Source organism: Oncorhynchus mykiss, chromosome 15, assembly GCF_013265735.2.
Source record: "Oncorhynchus mykiss isolate Arlee chromosome 15, USDA_OmykA_1.1, whole genome shotgun sequence".
Lineage (NCBI taxonomy): Eukaryota > Metazoa > Chordata > Actinopteri > Salmoniformes > Salmonidae > Oncorhynchus > Oncorhynchus mykiss.
The window spans coordinates 72599119-72617711 of NC_048579.1; the positions used below are offsets into that span (position 1 = coordinate 72599119).

General features: G+C 45.6%; 1 protein-coding gene across 5 annotated transcripts in view; it reads left to right on the plus strand.

Annotated features, from left to right (window-relative positions):
- LOC110515111 overlaps positions 1 to 18593 on the plus strand; it is a 183354-nt gene that overhangs the window by 48002 nt on the left and 116759 nt on the right. For 4 of the 5 annotated variants that reach the window (XM_036945281.1, XM_036945283.1, XM_036945284.1 and 1 more), the window contains exons 9-12: positions 4111 to 4177; positions 4278 to 4355; positions 8095 to 8193; positions 17169 to 17257. In XM_036945281.1, coding sequence (XP_036801176.1) covers positions 4111 to 4177; positions 4278 to 4355; positions 8095 to 8193; positions 17169 to 17257 — 333 coding nt within the window. Of the gene's footprint in view, positions 1 to 4110; positions 4178 to 4277; positions 4356 to 4717; positions 4760 to 8094; positions 8194 to 17168; positions 17258 to 18593 lie in introns of those variants that run through there. The other variant, XM_036945285.1, reaches the window with a different exon arrangement.

Genomic DNA, 18593 nt, shown 5'->3' on the forward strand with positions numbered 1-18593 from the left:
CTAGAAGCAATGGAGAGAGTAGTGCAGAAACAATATCACAGGAAACACACACACCATCACAGGAGACACACACACACCATCACAGGAGACACACACCATCACAGGAGAGACACACACACACACCATCACAGGAGAGAGACACACACACCATCACAGGAGAGACACACACACACCATCACAGGAGAGACACACACACACCATCACAGGAGAGACACACACACACCATCACAGGAGAGACACACACACACACCATCACAGGAGAGACACACACACACACACCATCACAGGAGAGACACACACACACACACACCATCACAGGAGAGACACACACACACCATCACAGGAGAGACACACACACACCATCACAGGAGAGACACACACACCACACACACACACCATCACAGGAGACACACACACCACACACACACACCATCACAGGAGACACACACACACACACACACACACACACCATCACAGGAGACACACACACACACACACCCTCACAGGAGACACACACCCTCACAGGAGACACACACCCTCACAGGAGACACACACCCTCACAGGAGAGACACACACACACACACACCATCACAGGAGACACACACACACACACCATCACAGGAGACACACACAGCTGAGGAGGTCTGTGGGGGTCGCTCTCCAAACGACCAGCTCAGCTCTTTCTATTCCCCTTGGATTTCTGGTCCTCAATTAATTAACATTAAGAAGTCCCTTCAGGGCTGTCGTCATTATTATCATCATCAGGCTGATTGGAGCCACATGTATGTTCCCCTACTGTCCCTGGGGATTCTCTGCTCACTACCGTGGGAGAATGTAGGGGGGAGACGGGATGTTGTGGCCAGGGGGAGGGGCTTAAGGATGTTAAGTGTGTCAACATAAACTCAGCAAGAAAATAAACATCTCACTGTCAACTGCCTTTATTTTCAGCCAACTTAACATGTGTAAATATTTGTATGAACATAAGATTCAACAACTGAGACATAAACTGAACAAGTTCCACAGCCATGTGACTAACAGAAATATAATAATGTGTCCCTGAACAAAGGGGGGGTCAAAATCAAAAGTAACAGTCAGTATCTGGTGTGGCCACCAGCTGCGTTAAGTACTGCAGTGCATCTCCTCCTCATGGACTGCACCAGATTAGCCAGTTCTTGCTGTGAGATGTTACCCCACTCTTCCACCAAAGCACCTGCAAGTTCCCGGACAATTCTGAGGGGAATGGCCCTATCCCTCACCCTCTGATCCAACAGGTCCCAGACGTGCTCAATGGGATTGAGATCCGGGCTCTTCGCTGGCCATGGCAGAACACTGACATTCCTGTCTTGCATGAAATCACGCACAGAACGAGCAGTATGGCTGGTGCCATTGTCATGCTGGAGGGTCAGGTCAGGATGAGCCTGCAGGAAGGGTACATCAGGGAGGAGGAAGTCTCTGTAACGCACAGCGTTGAGATTGCCTGCAATGACAACAAGCTCAGTCCGATGATGCTGTGACACACTGCCCCAGACCATGACGGACCCTCCAACTCCAAATCGATCCCACTCCAGAGTACAGGCCTCGGTGTAACGCTCATTCCTTCAACAATAAACGTGAATCCGACCATCACCCCATGTGAGACAAAACCGCGACTTGTCAGTGAAGAGCACTTTTTGCCAGTCCTGTCTGGTCCAGCGACGGTGGGTTTGTGCCCATAGGCGAAGTTGTTGCCGGTGATGTCTGGTGAGGACCTGCCTTACAACAGGCCTAAAAGCCCTCAGTTCAGCCTCTCTCACCCTATAGCGGACAGTCTGAGCACTGATGGAGGGTTGAGCGTTCTGAGTGAAACTCGGGCAGTTGTTGTTGTCATCCTGTACCTGTCCCCAGGTGTGATGTTCGGATGTATCGATCCTGTGCAGGTGTTGTTACACGTGGTCTGCCACTGCGAGGACGATCAGCTGTCCATCCTGTCTGTAGCGCGGTCTTAGGCGTCTCACAGTACGGACATGGCCATGTTTTGCCCTGGCCATATCTGCAGTCTTCATGCCTCCTTGTAGCATGCCTAAGGCACGTTCACGCAGATGAGAAGGGACTCTGGGCATCTTTCTTTAGGTTTTTTTCCCAGAGTCTGTAGAAAGGCCTCTTTAGTGTCCTAAGTTTTCATAACTGTGACCTTAATTGCCTACTGTCTGTAAGCTGTTAGTGTCTTAACGACCGTTCCACAGGTGCATGTTCATTAATTGTATGGGAGACAGTGTTTAAACCCTTTAAAATGAAGATCTGTGAAGTTAATTCATAAAAATCCAAATATCTTTGAAAAACAGGGTCCTGGAAAAAGGGACGTTTATTTTTTTGCTGAGTTTATTCAGTGAGGGGGAAAAGTATTTGATCCCCTGCTGATTTTGTACGTTTGCCACTGACAAAGAAATTATCAGTCTATAATTTTAAAGGGTAGGTTTATTTGAACAGTGAGAGACAGAATAACCACAAAAAAATCCAGAAAAACGCATGTCAAAAATGTTTTAAATTGATTTGTATTTTAATGAGGGAAATAAGTATTTGACCACTCTGCAAAACATGACTTAGTACTTGGTGGCAAAACCCTTGTTGGCAATCAGAGGTCAGATGTTTCTTGTAGTTGGCCACCAGGTTTGCACACATCTCAGGAGGGATTTTGTCCCACTCCTCTTTGCAGATCTTCTCCAAGTCATTAAGGTTTCGAGGTTGACGTTTGGCAACTCGAACCTTCAGCTCCCTCCACAGATTTTCTATGGGATTAAGGTCTGGAGACCGGCTAGGCCACTCCAGGACCTTTAATGTGCTTCTTCTTGAGCCACTCCTTTGTTGCCTTGGCTGTGTGTTTTGGGTCATTGTCATGCTGGAATACCCATCCCAGACCCATTTTCAATGCCCTGGCTGATTTAAAGGAGGTTATCACCCAAGATTTGACGGTACATGGCCCTGTTCATTGTTCCTTTGATGCAGTGAAGTTGTCCTGTCCCCTTAGCAGAAAAACACCCCCAAAACATAATGTTTCCACCTCCATGTTTGACAGTGGGGATGGTGTTCTTGGGGTCATAGGCAGCATTCCTCCTCCTCCAAACACGGCGAGTTGAGTTGATGCCAAAGAGCTCCATTTTGGTCTCATCTGACCACAACACTTTCACTCAGTTGTCCTCTGAATCATTCAGATGTTCATTGGCAAACTTCAGACGGGCATGTATATGTGCTTTCTTGAGCAGGGGGACCTTGCGGGCGCTGCAGGATTTCAGTCCTTCACGGCATAGTGTGTTACCAATTGTTTTCTTGGTGACTATGGTCCCAGCTGCCTTGAGATCATTGACAAGATCCTCCCGTGTAGTTCTGGGCTGATTCCTTACCGTGCTCATGATCATTGCAACTCCACGAGGTGAGATCTTGCATGGAGCCCCAGGCCGAGGGAGATTGACAGTTATTTTGTGTTTCTTCCATTTGCGAATAATCGCACCAACTGTTGTCACCTTCTCACCAAGCTGCTTGGCGATGGTCTTGTAGCCCATTCCAGCCTTGTGTAGGTCTACAATCTTGTCCCTGACATCCTTGGAGAGCTCTTTGGTCTTGGCCATGGTGGAGAGTTTGGAATCTGATTGATTGATTGCTTCTGTGGACAGGTGTCTTATACAGGTAACAAACTGAGATTAGGAGCACTCCCTTTAAGAGTGTGCTCCTAATCTCAGCTCGTTACCTGTATAAAAGACACCTGGGAGCCAGAAGTCTTTCTGATTGAGAGGGGGTCAAATACTTATTTCCCTCATTAAAATGCAAATCAATTTAAAACATTTTTGACATGTGTTTTTCTGGATTTTTGTTGTTATTCTGTCTCTCACTGTTCAAATAAACCACTATTTAAAATTATAGACGGATCATTTCTTTGTCAGTGGGAAAACGTACAAAATCAGCAGGGGATCAAATACTTCCCCCCCCTCACTGTATACCATAGCTTAGAACATACAGTCTCTGAATGTTAGTTCCGGCTGTAAATCCACCAAGCCTTATGAAAGCTGTGAGATGTAGTCTGTGTGTCTCTAGGCTGTTGCATTCTGTTTCTTTCTGATTGTTGTTGTGTGTTGACAGTGCTGGCTGTGGGAGGACAGGCGCCATCTGTGCTATAGACTACACATGGAACCTACTAAAGGCTGGGGTACGTACAATATGAAACACACACACACTCAAATTGTTGCCTTTGCTGTTTCCTGGAGCACAGATGGACCACTGAGTGTATTGTTCTTGTTGGTTTGTAGAAGATTCCAGAAGACTTCAACGTGTTCCGGCTGATTCAGGAGATGAGAACACAGAGGCATTCTGCTGTTCAGACCAAGGTAATGTGGCGTTCTGCTGTTCAGACCCAGGTAATGTGGCGTTCAGCTGTTCAGACCAAGGTAATGTGGCATTCAGACCCAGATAATGTGGCGTTCAGCTGTTCAGACCCAGGTAATGTGGCGTTCTGCTGTTCAGACCCAGGTAATGTGGCGTTCTGCTGTTCAGACCCAGGTAATGTGGCGTTCTGCTGTTCAGACCCAGGTAATGTGGCGTTCAGCTGTTCAGACCAAGGTAATGTGGCATTCAGACCCAGATAATGTGGCGTTCAGCTGTTCAGACCCAGGTAATGTGGCGTTCTGCTGTTCAGACCCAGGTAATGTGGCGTTCTGCTGTTCAGACCCAGGTAATGTGGCGTTCAGCTGTTCAGACCCAGGTAATGTGGCGTTCTGCTGTTCAGACCAAGGTATTGTGGAGTTCAGCTGTTCAGACCAAGGTAATGTGGCGTTGAGCTGTTCAGACCAAGGTAATGTGGCGTTCAGCTGAATGTGAACAAAAACACCACTGAAGTCTTTGTCTACCGTGTGTCAATCTTCATAGTGTTCTGTGTTGCTGTGTCTGTGTCTCCATGGTTTAATATGTATATAAGTGCTGTCTTCAGTGTTCTGTGTTGCTGTGTCTGTGTCTCCATGGTTTAATATGTATATAAGTGCTGTCTTCATAGTGTTCTGTGTTGCTGTGTCTGTGTCTCCATGGTTTAATATGTATATAAGTGCTGTCTTCATAGTGTTCTGTGTTGCTGTGTCTGCGTCTCCATGGTTTAATATGTATATAAGTGCTGTCTTCATAGTGTTCTGTGTTGCTGTGTCTGTGTCTCCATGGTTTAATATGTATATAAGTGCTGTCTTCAGTGTTCTGTGTTGCTGTGTCTGCGTCTCCATGGTTTAATATGTATATAAGTGCTGTCTTCAGTGTTCTGTGTTGCTGTGTCTGCGTCTCCATGGTTTAATATGTATATAAGTGCTGTCTTCATAGTGTTCTGTGTTGCTGTGTCTGTCTCCATGGTTTAATATGTATATAAGTGCTGTCTTAGTGTTCTGTGTTGTTGTGTCTGCGTCTCCATGGTTTAATATGTATATAAGTGCTGTCTTCATAGTGTTCTGTGTTGTTGTGTCTGCGTCTCCATGGTTTAATATGTATATAAGTGCTGTCTTCATAGTGTTCTGTGTTGCTGTGTCTGTGTCTCCATGGTTTAAATGTATATAAGTGCTGTCTTCAGTGTTCTGTGTTGCTGTGTCTGTGTCTCCATGGTTTAATATGTATATAAGTGCTGTCTTCATAGTGTTCTGTGTTGCTGTGTCTGTGTCTCCATGGTTTAATATGTATATAAGTGCTGTCTTAGTGTTCTGTGTTGTTGTGTCTGCGTCTCCATGGTTTAATATGTATATAAGTGCTGTCTTCAGTGTTCTGTGTTGCTGTGTCTGCGTCTCCATGGTTTAATATGTATATAAGTGCTGTCTTCAGTGTTCTGTGTTGCTGTGTCTGTGTCTCCATGGTTTAATATGTATATAAGTGCTGTCTTCATAGTGTTCTGTGTTGCTGTGTCTGCGTCTCCATGGTTTAATATGTATATAAGTGCTGTCTTCAGTGTTCTGTGTTGCTGTGTCTGTGTCTCCATGGTTTAATATGTATATAAGTGCTGTCTTCATAGTGTTCTGTGTTGCTGTGTCTGCGTCTCCATGGTTTAATATGTATATAAGTGCTGTCTTCATAGTGTTCTGTGTTGCTGTGTCTGCGTCTCCATGGTTTAATATGTATATAAGTGCTGTCTTCAGTGTTCTGTGTTGCTGTGTCTGTGTCTCCATGGTTTAATATGTATATAAGTGCTGTCTTCTTAGTGTTCTGTGTTGCTGTGTCTGCGTCTCCATGGTTTAATATGTATATAAGTGCTGTCTTCATAGTGTTCTGTGTTGCTGTGTCTGTGTCTCCATGGTTTAATATGTATATAAGTGCTGTCTTCATAGTGTTCTGTGTTGCTGTGTCTGCGTCTCCATGGTTTAATATGTATATAAGTGCTGTCTTCATAGTGTTCTGTGTTGCTGTGTCTGCGTCTCCATGGTTTAATATGTATATAAGTGCTGTCTTCATAGTGTTCTGTGTTGCTGTGTCTGCGTCTCCATGGTTTAATATGTATATAAGTGCTGTCTTCATAGTGTTCTGTGTTGCTGTGTCTGCGTCTCCATGGTTTAATATGTATATAAGTGCTGTCTTCATAGTGTTCTGTGTTGCTGTGTCTGTCTCCATGGTTTAATATGTATATAAGTGCTGTCTTCAGTGTTCTGTGTTGCTGTGTCTGTGTCTGCATGGTTTAATATGTATATAAGTGCTGTCTTCATAGTGTTCTGCGTTGCTGTGTCTGCGTCTCCATGGTTTAATATGTATATAAGTGCTGTCTTCATAGTGTTCTGTGTTGCTGTGTCTCCATGGTTTAATATGTATATAAGTGCTGTCTTAGTGTTCTGTGTTGCTGTGTCTGTGTCTCCATGGTTTAATATGTATATAAGTGCTGTCTTCATAGTGTTCTGTGTTGCTGTGTCTGCGTCTCCATGGTTTAATATGTATATAAGTGCTGTCTTCAGTGTTCTGTGTTGCTGTGTCTGTGTCTCCATGGTTTAATATGTATATAAGTGCTGTCTTCATAGTGTTCTGCGTTGCTGTATCTGTGTCTCCATGGTTTAATATGTATATAAGTGCTGTCTTCAGTGTTCTGTGTTGCTGTGTCTGCGTCTCCATGGTTTAATATGTATATAAGTGCTGTCTTCATAGTGTTCTGTGTTGCTGTGTCTCCATGGTTTAATATGTATATAAGTGCTGTCTTAGTGTTCTGTGTTGCTGTGTCTGCGTCTCCATGGTTTAATATGTATATAAGTGCTGTCTTCAGTGTTCTGTGTTGCTGTGTCTGTGTCTCCATGGTTTAATATGTATATAAGTGCTGTCTTAGTGTTCTGTGTTGCTGTATCTGCGTCTCCATGGTTTAATATGTATATAAGTGCTGTCTTCAGTGTTCTGTGTTGCTGTGTCTGTGTCTCCATGGTTTAATATGTATATAAGTGCTGTCTTCATAGTGTTCTGTGTTGCTGTGTCTGCGTCTCCATGGTTTAATATGTATATAAGTGCTGTCTTCAGTGTTCTGTGTTGCTGTGTCTGTGTCTCCATGGTTTAATATGTATATAAGTGCTGTCTTCATAGTGTTCTGTGTTGCTGTGTCTGTGTCTCCATGGTTTAATATGTATATAAGTGCTGTCTTCATAGTGTTCTGTGTTGCTGTGTCTGCGTCTCCATGGTTTAATATGTATATAAGTGCTGTCTTCATAGTGTTCTGTGTTGCTGTGTCTGTGTCTCCATGGTTTAATATGTATATAAGTGCTGTCTTCATAGTGTTCTGCGTTGCTGTATAATCCCAGTGGGCATTAGAACGTCTGTGGGGAAAACTGCCTGTGGTTACCTAGATTACCTCACTGACTCATAGCAAAAACTTGACCTTTTTCAAATGCAATTGTCTTGTTTCTTGACAGAGGTCAATAGGAAAAAATGTTGATTTTCCCTAATTTGTAGCCGTGGTTCAGGGGAATATGGACTGAGTCTTGTTATGGTTTTAATATGAAGACAAGTGTTCTGCGTTGACTCACTGTCCACTTTCTGTCCCTTCTCCCCCTCCCTTTTCTCCCTCCCCTCTCTCCCTTCCCTCTCTCCCTTCCCTCTCTCCCTTCCCTCTCTCCCTCCCCTCTCCATCTCCTATAGGAACAGTATGAGTTGGTTCACAGAGCCATCTCTCAGCTCTTTGAGAAACAGCTGCAGCTCCTGGAGAGCCCCACCAACTCAGAGATCCATGGTGGCATGGTGAGAACTACCCTAACACTACACTACCCTAACACTACGCTACCCTAACACTACACTACCCTAACACTACACATCCCCCCAACACACAACACTACAGCTCCTCAGAGCCCCACCAACTCAGAGATCCATGGTGGCATGGTGAGAACTATCCCTACACTACCCTACCCTAGCACTACACTACCCTAACACTACACTACCCTAACACTACACTACCCTAACACTACACATCCCCCCAACACACAACACTACAGCTCCTCAGAGCCCCACCAACTCAGAGATGCATGGTGAGAACTACCCCAACACTACACTACCCCCCCCCCCCCACACACTACACTACAGCTCCTCAGAGCCCCACAATGCCATGGTGAGCATATCTCTACACAACATTAGCATTTTCTACAGTACCACAACATATAACATTACAGTACCACCACATATAACATTACAGCACCACCACGTACAACATTACAGTACCACCACGTATAACATTACATCACTGCACCACCACGTATAACATTACCTCACCACCACGTATAACATTACATCACTGCACCACCACGTATAACATTACATTACTGCACCACCACGTATAACATTACCTCACCACCACGTATAACATTACTGCACCACCACGTATAACATTACCTCACCACCACGTATAACATTACCTCACCACCACGTATAACATTACATTACTGCACCACCACGTATAACATTACATTACTGCACCACCACGTATAACATTACATTACAGCACCACCACGTATAACATTACCTCACCACCACGTATAACATTACATTACTGCACCACCACGTATAACATTACATTACAGCACCACCACGTATAACATTACCTCACCACCACGTATAACATTACATTACTGCACCACCACGTATAACATTACATTACAGCACCACCACATATAACATTACATTACTGCACCACCACGTATAACATTACCTTACAGCACCACCACGTATAACATTACATTACAGCACCACCACGTATAACATTACATTACCTCACCGCCACGTATAACATTACCTCACCACCACGTATAACATTACATTACTGCACCACCACGTATAACATTACATTACAGCACCACCACATATAACATTACATTACTGCACCACCACGTATAACATTACATTACAGCACCACCACGTATAACATTACATTACTGCACCACCACGTATAACATTACATTACTGCACCACCATGTATAACATTACATTACAGCACCACCACGTCTAACATTACTGCACCACCACGTATAACATTACATTACATTACAGCACCACCACGTACAACATTACAGCACCACCACGTATAACATTACATTACAGCACCACCACGTATAACATTACAGCACCACCACGTATAACATTACATTACTGCACCACCACGTATAACATTACATTACAGCACCACCACGTATAACATTACATTACTGCACCACCACGTATAACATTACCTCACCACCACGTATAACATTACATTACAGCACCACCACGTATAACATTACATTACTGCACCACCACGTATAACATTACCTCACCACCACGTATAACATTACATTACAGCACCACCACGTATAACATTACATTACAGCACCACCACATATAACATTACATTACAGCACCACCACATATAACATTACATTACAGCACCACCACGTATAACATTACATTACAGCATCACCACGTATAACATTACATTACAGCACCACCACGTATAACATTACATTACTGCACCACCACGTATAACATTACATTACAGCACCACCACGTATAACATTACATTACAGCACCACCACGTATAACATTACATTACAGCATCACCACGTATAACATTACATTACCTCACCACCACGTATAACATTACATTACAGCACCACCACGTATAACATTACATTACAGCACCACCACGTATTACATTACAGCACCACCACGTATAACATTACAGCACCACCACGTATAACATTACATTACTGCACCACCACGTATAACATTACATTACAGCACCACCACGTATAACATTACATTACAGCACCACCACGTATAACATTACATTACTGCACCACCACGTATAACATTACATTACTGCACCACCACGTATAACATTACATTACAGCACCACCATGTATAACATTACATTACAGCACCACCACGTATAACATTACATTTCTACCTCGCACAACCCCAATACCTCCTAAATACTTGACATCTCTACCTAGATGGCGTCGCCGCTCGAACTAGACAATATTCTGCTTCTTCTTCCCCATCTCACAACACCCCATCACACTCACTCCCCCACAACACCCCATCACACTCACTCCCCCACAACACCCCATCACTCACTCCCCCACAGCACCCCATCACACTCACTCCCCCACAACACCCCATCACACTCACTCCCCCACAACACCCCATCACTCACTCCCCCACAACACCCCATCACTCACTCCCCCACAACACCCCATCACACTCACTCCCCCACAACACCCCATCACACTCACTCCCCCACAACACCCCATCGCGCTCACTCCCCCACAACACCCCATCGCACTCACTCCCCCACAACACCCCATCGCACTCACTCCCCCACAACACCCCATCGCACTCACTCCCCCACAACACCCCATCGCACTCACTCCCCCACAACACCCCATCACACTCACTCCCCCACAACACCCCATCACACTCACTCCCCCACAACACCCCATCACACTCACTCCCCCACAACACCCCATCACACTCACTCCCCCACAACACCCCATCACACTCACTCCCCCACAACACCCCATCACACTCACTCCCCCACAACACCCCATCACACTCACTCCCCCACAACACCCCATCACACTCACTCCCCCACAACACCCCATCACACTCACTCCCCCACAACACCCCATCACACTCACTCCCCCACAACACCCCATCACACTCACTCCCCCACAACACCCCATCACACTCACTCCCCCACAACACCCCATCACACTCACTCCCCCACAGCACCCCATCACACTCACTCCCCCACAGCACCCCATCACACTCACTCCCCCACAGCACCCCATCACACTCACTCCCCATCTCACAGCACCCCATCACACTCACTCCCCATCTCACAGCACCCCATCACACTCACTCCCCATCTCACAGCACCCCATCACACTCACGCCCCATCTCACAGCACCCCATCACACTCACTCCCCATCTCACAGCACCCCATCACACTCACTCCCCATCTCACAGCACCCCATCACACTCACTCCCCATCTCACAGCACCCCATCACACTCACTCCCCATCTCACAGCACCCCATCACACTCACTCCCCATCTCACAGCACCCCATCACACTCACTCCCCATCTCACAGCACCCCATCACACTCACTCCCCATCTCACAGCACCCCATCACACTCACTCCCCATCTCACAGCACCCCATCACACTCACTCCCCCACAACACTAACACATGTCTGTCTCCACAAACACACTGGACACACAATCCCTCCCTCCCTTACACACACTGGACACACACACACACACTCTTTCTCCCTCTAAAACACACCGTACTTTTTGTCTCCAGGAAATGTTATTAACTCACAACAATAAGAGCTTCTAAACTGATTCACTGAGCAGATGGGCTGGTCAGAGAGTTATGCACAGACAGACAGACAGACAGACCTGTGTTCTAAGAATTTGACTGGCCTCAAGGTGTGGCAGAACTGTCTGTGTTGCTCTCTTCCTGCTATCACAGCAGCCTGGGGAAAGAAGGAATAGAATGAAGAGGGAGGGAGGGACCCTACCCATTTGCTTTAATTAGGTCCTCTCTGCCTCTCTCTTCCCTACAGAACATCTGTCTGGCAGAACACACAGGCACACACTTTCACTCTGGCTGGGATTTAATTACTGTATCACAGAAACAGACTACTCTCTCTCTCTCACACACACACACACACACACACACAGGATGTGTCCGAAGCTAAAGAAAGACAGGATGTTACTCCACGATGACAGAGGCCAAGCGAGAGAAAGAAAACTGACTTAGTCACACGATAAATCAAATCAAAATGTATTTGCCACCTGCGCCGAATACAACAAGTGTAGACTTTACCGTGAAATGCTGAATACAACAAGTGTAGACTTTACCGTGAAATGCTGAATACAACAAGTGTAGACTTTACCGTGAAATGCTGAATACAACAAGTGTAGACTTCACCGTGAAATGCTGAATACAACAAGTGTAGACTTTACCGTGAAATGCTGAATACAACAAGTGTAGACTTTACCGTGAAATGCTGAATACAACAAGTGTAGACTTTACCGTGAAATGCTGAATACAACAAGTGTAGACTTTACCGTGAAATGCTGAATACAACAAGTGTAGACTTCACCGTGAAATGCTGAATACAACAAGTGTAGACTTTACCGTGAAATGCTGAATTACAACAAGTGTAGACTTCACCGTGAAATGCTGAATACAACAAGTGTAGACTTTACCGTGAAATGCTGAATACAACAGTGTAGACTTTACCGTGAAATGCTGAATTACAACAAGTGTAGACTTCACCGTGAAATGCTGAATACAACAAGTGTAGACTTTACCGTGAAATGCTGAATACAACAAGTGTAGACTTCACCGTGAAATGCTGAATACAACAAGTGTAGACTTTACCGTGAAATGCTGAATACAACAAGTGTAGACTTCACCGTGAAATGCTGAATACAACAAGTGTAGACTTTACCGTGAAATGCTGAATACAACAAGTGTAGACTTTACCGTGAAATGCTGAATACAACAAGTGTAGACTTTACCGTGAAATGCTGAATACAACAAGTGTAGACTTTACCGTGAAATGCTGAATACAAGCCCTTAACCAACAGTGCAGTTCAAGAAGAAAATATTTACTAAGTAGGCTAAAATAAAACGTAACACAATAAGAATAACGAGGCTATATACAGTGGGCACCGGTACTGAGTCAGTGTGGAGGCTATATACAGGGGGAACCGGTACTGAGTCAGTGTGGAGGCTATATACAGGGGGCACTGGTACTGAGTCAGTGTGGAGGCTATATACAGGGGGCACCGGTACTGAGTCAGTGTGGAGGCTATATACAGGGGGCACTGGTACTGAGTCAGTGTGGAGGCTATATACAGGGGACACCGGTACTGAGTCAGTGTGGAGGCTATATACAGGGGGCACCGGTACTGAGTCAGTGTGGAGGTTATACAGGGGGAACCGGTACTGAGTCAGTGTGGAGGCTATATACAGGGGGCACCGGTACTGAGTCAGTGTGGAGGCTATATACAGGGGGCACCGGTACTGAGTCAGTGTGGAGGCTATATACAGGGGGCACCGGTACTGAGTCAGTGTGGAGGTTATATACAGGGGGAACCGGTACTGAGTCAGTGTGGAGGCTATATACAGGGGGAACCGGTACTGAGTCAGTGTGGAGGCTATATACAGGGGGCACCGGTACTGAGTCAGTGTGGAGGTTATATACAGGGGGAACCGGTACTGAGTCAGTGTGGAGGCTATATACAGGGGGAACCGGTACTGAGTCAGTGTGGAGGCTATATACAGGGGGCACCGGTACTGAGTCAGTGTGGAGGTTATATACAGGGGGAACCGGTACCGAGTCAGTGTGGAGGCTATATACAGGGGGCACTGGTACTGAGTCAGTGTGGAGGTTATATACAGGGGACACCGGTACTGAGTCAGTGTGGAGGCTATATACAGGGGGCACCGGTACTGAGTCAGTGTGGAGGCTATATACAGGGGGCACCGGTACTGAGTCAGTGTGGAGGCTATATACAGGGGGCACCGGTACTGAGTCAGTGTGCAGGGTTACAGGCTAGTTGAGGTAATCTGTTCATGTAGGTGGGGGTGAAGGGGCTATGTATAGGTAACAAACAAACAGCGAGTAGCAGCAGTGTACAAGAGGGGGGGGGGGGTCAATGTAAATTGTCCGGTGGTGATTTTTATGAGTTGTTCAGCAGTCTAATGGCTTGGGGGTAGAAGCTGTTGAGGAGCCTTTTGCTCCTAGACTTGGCACTCCGGTACCGCTTGCCGTGCGGTAGCAGAGAAAACGGTCTATAATTTGGGTGACTGGAGTCTCTGACAATTTTATGGGCTTTCCTCTGACACCGCCTATTAAATAGGTCCTGGATGTACTGGGCCGTTCACACAACCCACTGTAGATCAGATGCCGAGCAGTTGCCATACCAGGCGGTGATGCAACTGGTCAGGATGCTCTCGATGGTGCAGCTGTAGAACCTTTTGAGGATCTGGGGGCCCATGCCAAATCTTTCCAGTTTCCTGAGGGGGGATAAGGTTTTGTCGTGCCCTCTTCACGCCTGTCTTGGTATATTTGAACCATGATAGTTGTGATATATATACACATACACATTTTTGTAATAATGACAATTGCAACAATACTGAATGAACAATGAACACTTTTATTTTAACTTAATATAATACATATGGGCTTTTGGATGGGTGTTCTTAAGGTGATTCCACCTGGTTGGTGGTATGTTTTGATTTAGCCATTGCTGACCCCATGCTTACATCTTTATCACAAATAAGACACCTTGCTTTTCCTGGTGCCAATTCCATGTAATAGTCCCACACTGGTGCTCTGCTTTTCTCTGCCATCTGTAAAACACACACACAGCTCTGAAGTGACAATGATACTGAAGAGTCTGCCTAGGAGACAAATACTAGTAATAGTATAATAGTATATTACTATAATAGTTACCTGTGATGAATGTTGAACAAAAACTGTCATTTCTATATGCAGGAAATCCTATTTTAATAATGGACATGGTAAGAATTGACTACCAAAGTGCGAGTCATAATTCCCGTGACACCTTCTAGCAAAATCTGAAAAGCGGTTCCTTCGTTCATTTATTCCATAGGATATTTTTAGATTCACTTAAAATAAGGTCTGTGTTTCGTGTAGGCTTACACCACCGTGTCAATTTTATAACTGTGTAGATATCCATAGGACAAGGTAACTCTGATCAATATTGGCTAAATATAAGCCAAGATTTTGAAGAGTGGATTTATGAAAATATTTAGACACACATTACCTTATCCTAGTGAGATTTACACGGGTACCAAAACGCAGAGGCGGTTTAAACCTGAACGAAACACAGACCTTATCTGAAGTAGATCAAGACATTCTCTATGGAAGACATGAACAGAGGTGGTTTAAACCTGAACGAAACACAGACCTTATCTGAAGTAGATCAAGACATTCTCTATGGAAGACATGAACAGAGGTGGTTTAAACCTGAAGTAGATCAAGACATTCTCTATGGAAGACATGAACAGAGGTGGTTTAAACCTGAAGTAGATCAAGACATTCTCTATGGAAGACATGAACAGAGGCGGTTTAAGCACGAAACACAGGCCTTATTTGAAGCAGATGAAGACATTCTCTATGGAAGACATGAACAGAGGTGGTTTAAACCTGAAGTAGATCAAGACATTCTCTATGGAAGACATGAACAGAGGTGGTTTAAACCTGAAGTAGATCAAGACATTCTCTATGGAAGACATGAACAGAGGTGGTTTAAACCTGAAGCAGATGAAGACATTCTCTATGGAAGACATGAACGGTAAAATAACGAAGGAACCCCTTTCAAGTTCAGACGCAAGTTATTACAGGAATTATAACGCGTTGACTATTTCTCTCTAAACCAGATACCTTTGACTATTACGAGCCTGCTGCTGCCTACCAGCCCTCAGTCAGACTGCTCTATCAAATATCAAATCATAGACTTAACTATAATAAACACACAGAGCCTTAGGTCGAATCCGGAAACTATCGCCTCGAAAACGAAACGTTTATTCCGTTCCGTATTTTATCTAACGGGTGGCATCCATGAGTCTAACTATTCCTGTTACATTGCACAACCTTCAATGTTATGTCATTTTAGTTCGCAAAGAGCCAGGTGGCCCAAACTGTTGCATATACCCTGACTCTGTGTGCAATGAACACGAGAAGTGACACAATTTCACCTGGTTCACCTCTGCTAACCTGGATTTCTTTGAGCTAAATAGGCAGGTTTAGAAATATATACTTGGGTATTTATTTTAAGAAAGGCATTGCTTGTTATGGTTAGGTACACATTGGAGCAACGACAGTCGTTGATTGTTTTTTATAAGATAAGTTTAATGCTAGCTAGCAACTTACCCTGGCTTGCTGCATTCGCGTAACAGGCAGTCTCCTCGTGGAGTGCAAAGAGAGGCAGGTGGTTAGAGCGTTGGACTAGTTATAACTGTAAAGGGTGCAAGATTTTATCCCCCGAGCTGACATGGTAAAAATCTGTCGAGGCAGAACGTTCCTAGGCCGTCATTGTAAATAAGAATGTGTTCTTAACTGACTTGCCTAGTTAAATAAAGGTGTAAAATTTTAAATGAATAAAAATCGGTGCCCAAAAATACCGATTTCCGATTTGTTATGAAAACTGGAAATCGGCCATTCCGATTAATCGGTCGACCTCTAGTGTGTATTCTGTGTACTGTAATCATGTCTATACAGGCACATCTATAGTCCCACTGTTGGCTATGTTTAGCAACAAATGCTTTTACACATAAACACTGTTTGGACACAGACTACCCAGTGTAATCTCCCTATTTAGGAACAGAAGACTGGGGCAATGGCAGGACCAATAGCCACACACACCACACACACTGGCACACATGACCAGGGTGACCTGAGCTGAGCTCCTTACCTCATCGTGTTCGATATAGGTTTGGACGCTGCACACACGCCTACTGTTCAGCCAGCCCCTGGGACCATGTATAGGAAACCCCAGTGATGATACGAACAGGACTGGAAACCATGTTGCCTTGCTGTTATTAGAACCAGTGCAGACAGACCCAAATAATAAACGGTACATTAGCTAAAGTTTTTATTTTCTTATTTTCTTCATCCCTCTGTTTCTTCTCCTCCTCAGGACGATGGGCTCAGCCCAGAGAAAGCTGGACACCACTCAGACGAGGAGCGATGGGACACACCGCCCCCCAAACCACCCCGCGTACGCAGGTACAGTACAGTGACTTCATCATGTATTCAACAACACTGTATATACTCAGCCCTGGTTGGTGTTCTAGCCTGCGGTTTGTCTGATGTGGAACCACATCTCAGCCTCCTGCTGAGCTCTCTGACTGTAGTCTCTCTAAGAACACACTGACTGTACTCCTAGCCAGCTGACTGTGCTCCTAGCCAGCTGACTGTGCTCCTAGCCAGCTGACTGTGCTCCTAGCCAGCTGACTGTGCTCCTAGCCAGCTGACTGTGCTCCTAGCCAGCTGACTGTGCTCCTAGCCAGCTGACTGTGCTCCTAGCCAGCTGACTGTAGTCTCTCTGAGAACACACTGACTGTACTCCTAGCCAGCTGACTGTACTGCTAGCCAGCTGACTGTAGTCTCTCTGAGAACACACTGACTGTACTCCTAGCCAGCTGACTGTGCTCCTAGCCAGCTGACTGTGCTCCTAGCCAGCTGACTGTGCTCCTAGCCAGCTGACTGTAGTCTCTCTGAGAACACACTGACTGTACTCCTAGCCAGCTGACTGTACTGCTAGCCAGCTGACTGTACTGCTAGCCAGCTGACTGTACTCCTAGCCAGCTGACTGTGCTCCTAGTGTACTCCTAGCCAGCTGACTGTGCTCCTAGCCAGCTGACTGTGCTCCTAGCCAGCTGACTGTACTCCTAGCCAGCTGACTGTAGTCTCTCTGAGAACACACTGACTGTGCTCCTAGCCAGCTGACTGTGCTCCTAGTGTGTGTGTGCTGCTCAGTCATGTGCAGGGCATTAACCTGCGTTTGTCATCATGTGATCTTTATTTGGCACATGTCCACATCCTGCTGAAAGTGTGAGAGTTCAGGAGATGGAACTTAACAGTTCACACACCTTTCTGAAGAGCTGAATGTTCCATCCCCCTGTGGTTACCGTGGTTACCATGTCACCCACTCTAGCAGACAACCTCAGTTTCCTGGAAAGAAAGGCTGGTCGACTGATCTGAGTTCCATTCAGCCAGATTCCACTGTGTTATGTCACATTAGAGGTCTACCGTGGTATTACCCCTGTGTTCACTGGGTGACTGTGTTACCCCCTGTGTTCACTGGGTGACTGTGTTACCCCCTGTGTTCACTGGGTGACTGTGTTACCCCCTGTGTTCACTGGGTGACTGTGTTACCCCCTGTGTTCACTGGGTGACTGTGTTACCCCCTGTGTTCACTGGGTGACTGTGTTACCCCCTGTGTTCACTGGGTGACTGTGTTACCCCCTGTGTTCACTGGGCGACTGTGTTACCCCCTGTGTTCACTGGGTGACTGTGTTACCCCCTGTGTTCACTGGGTGACTGTGCTACCCCCTGTGTT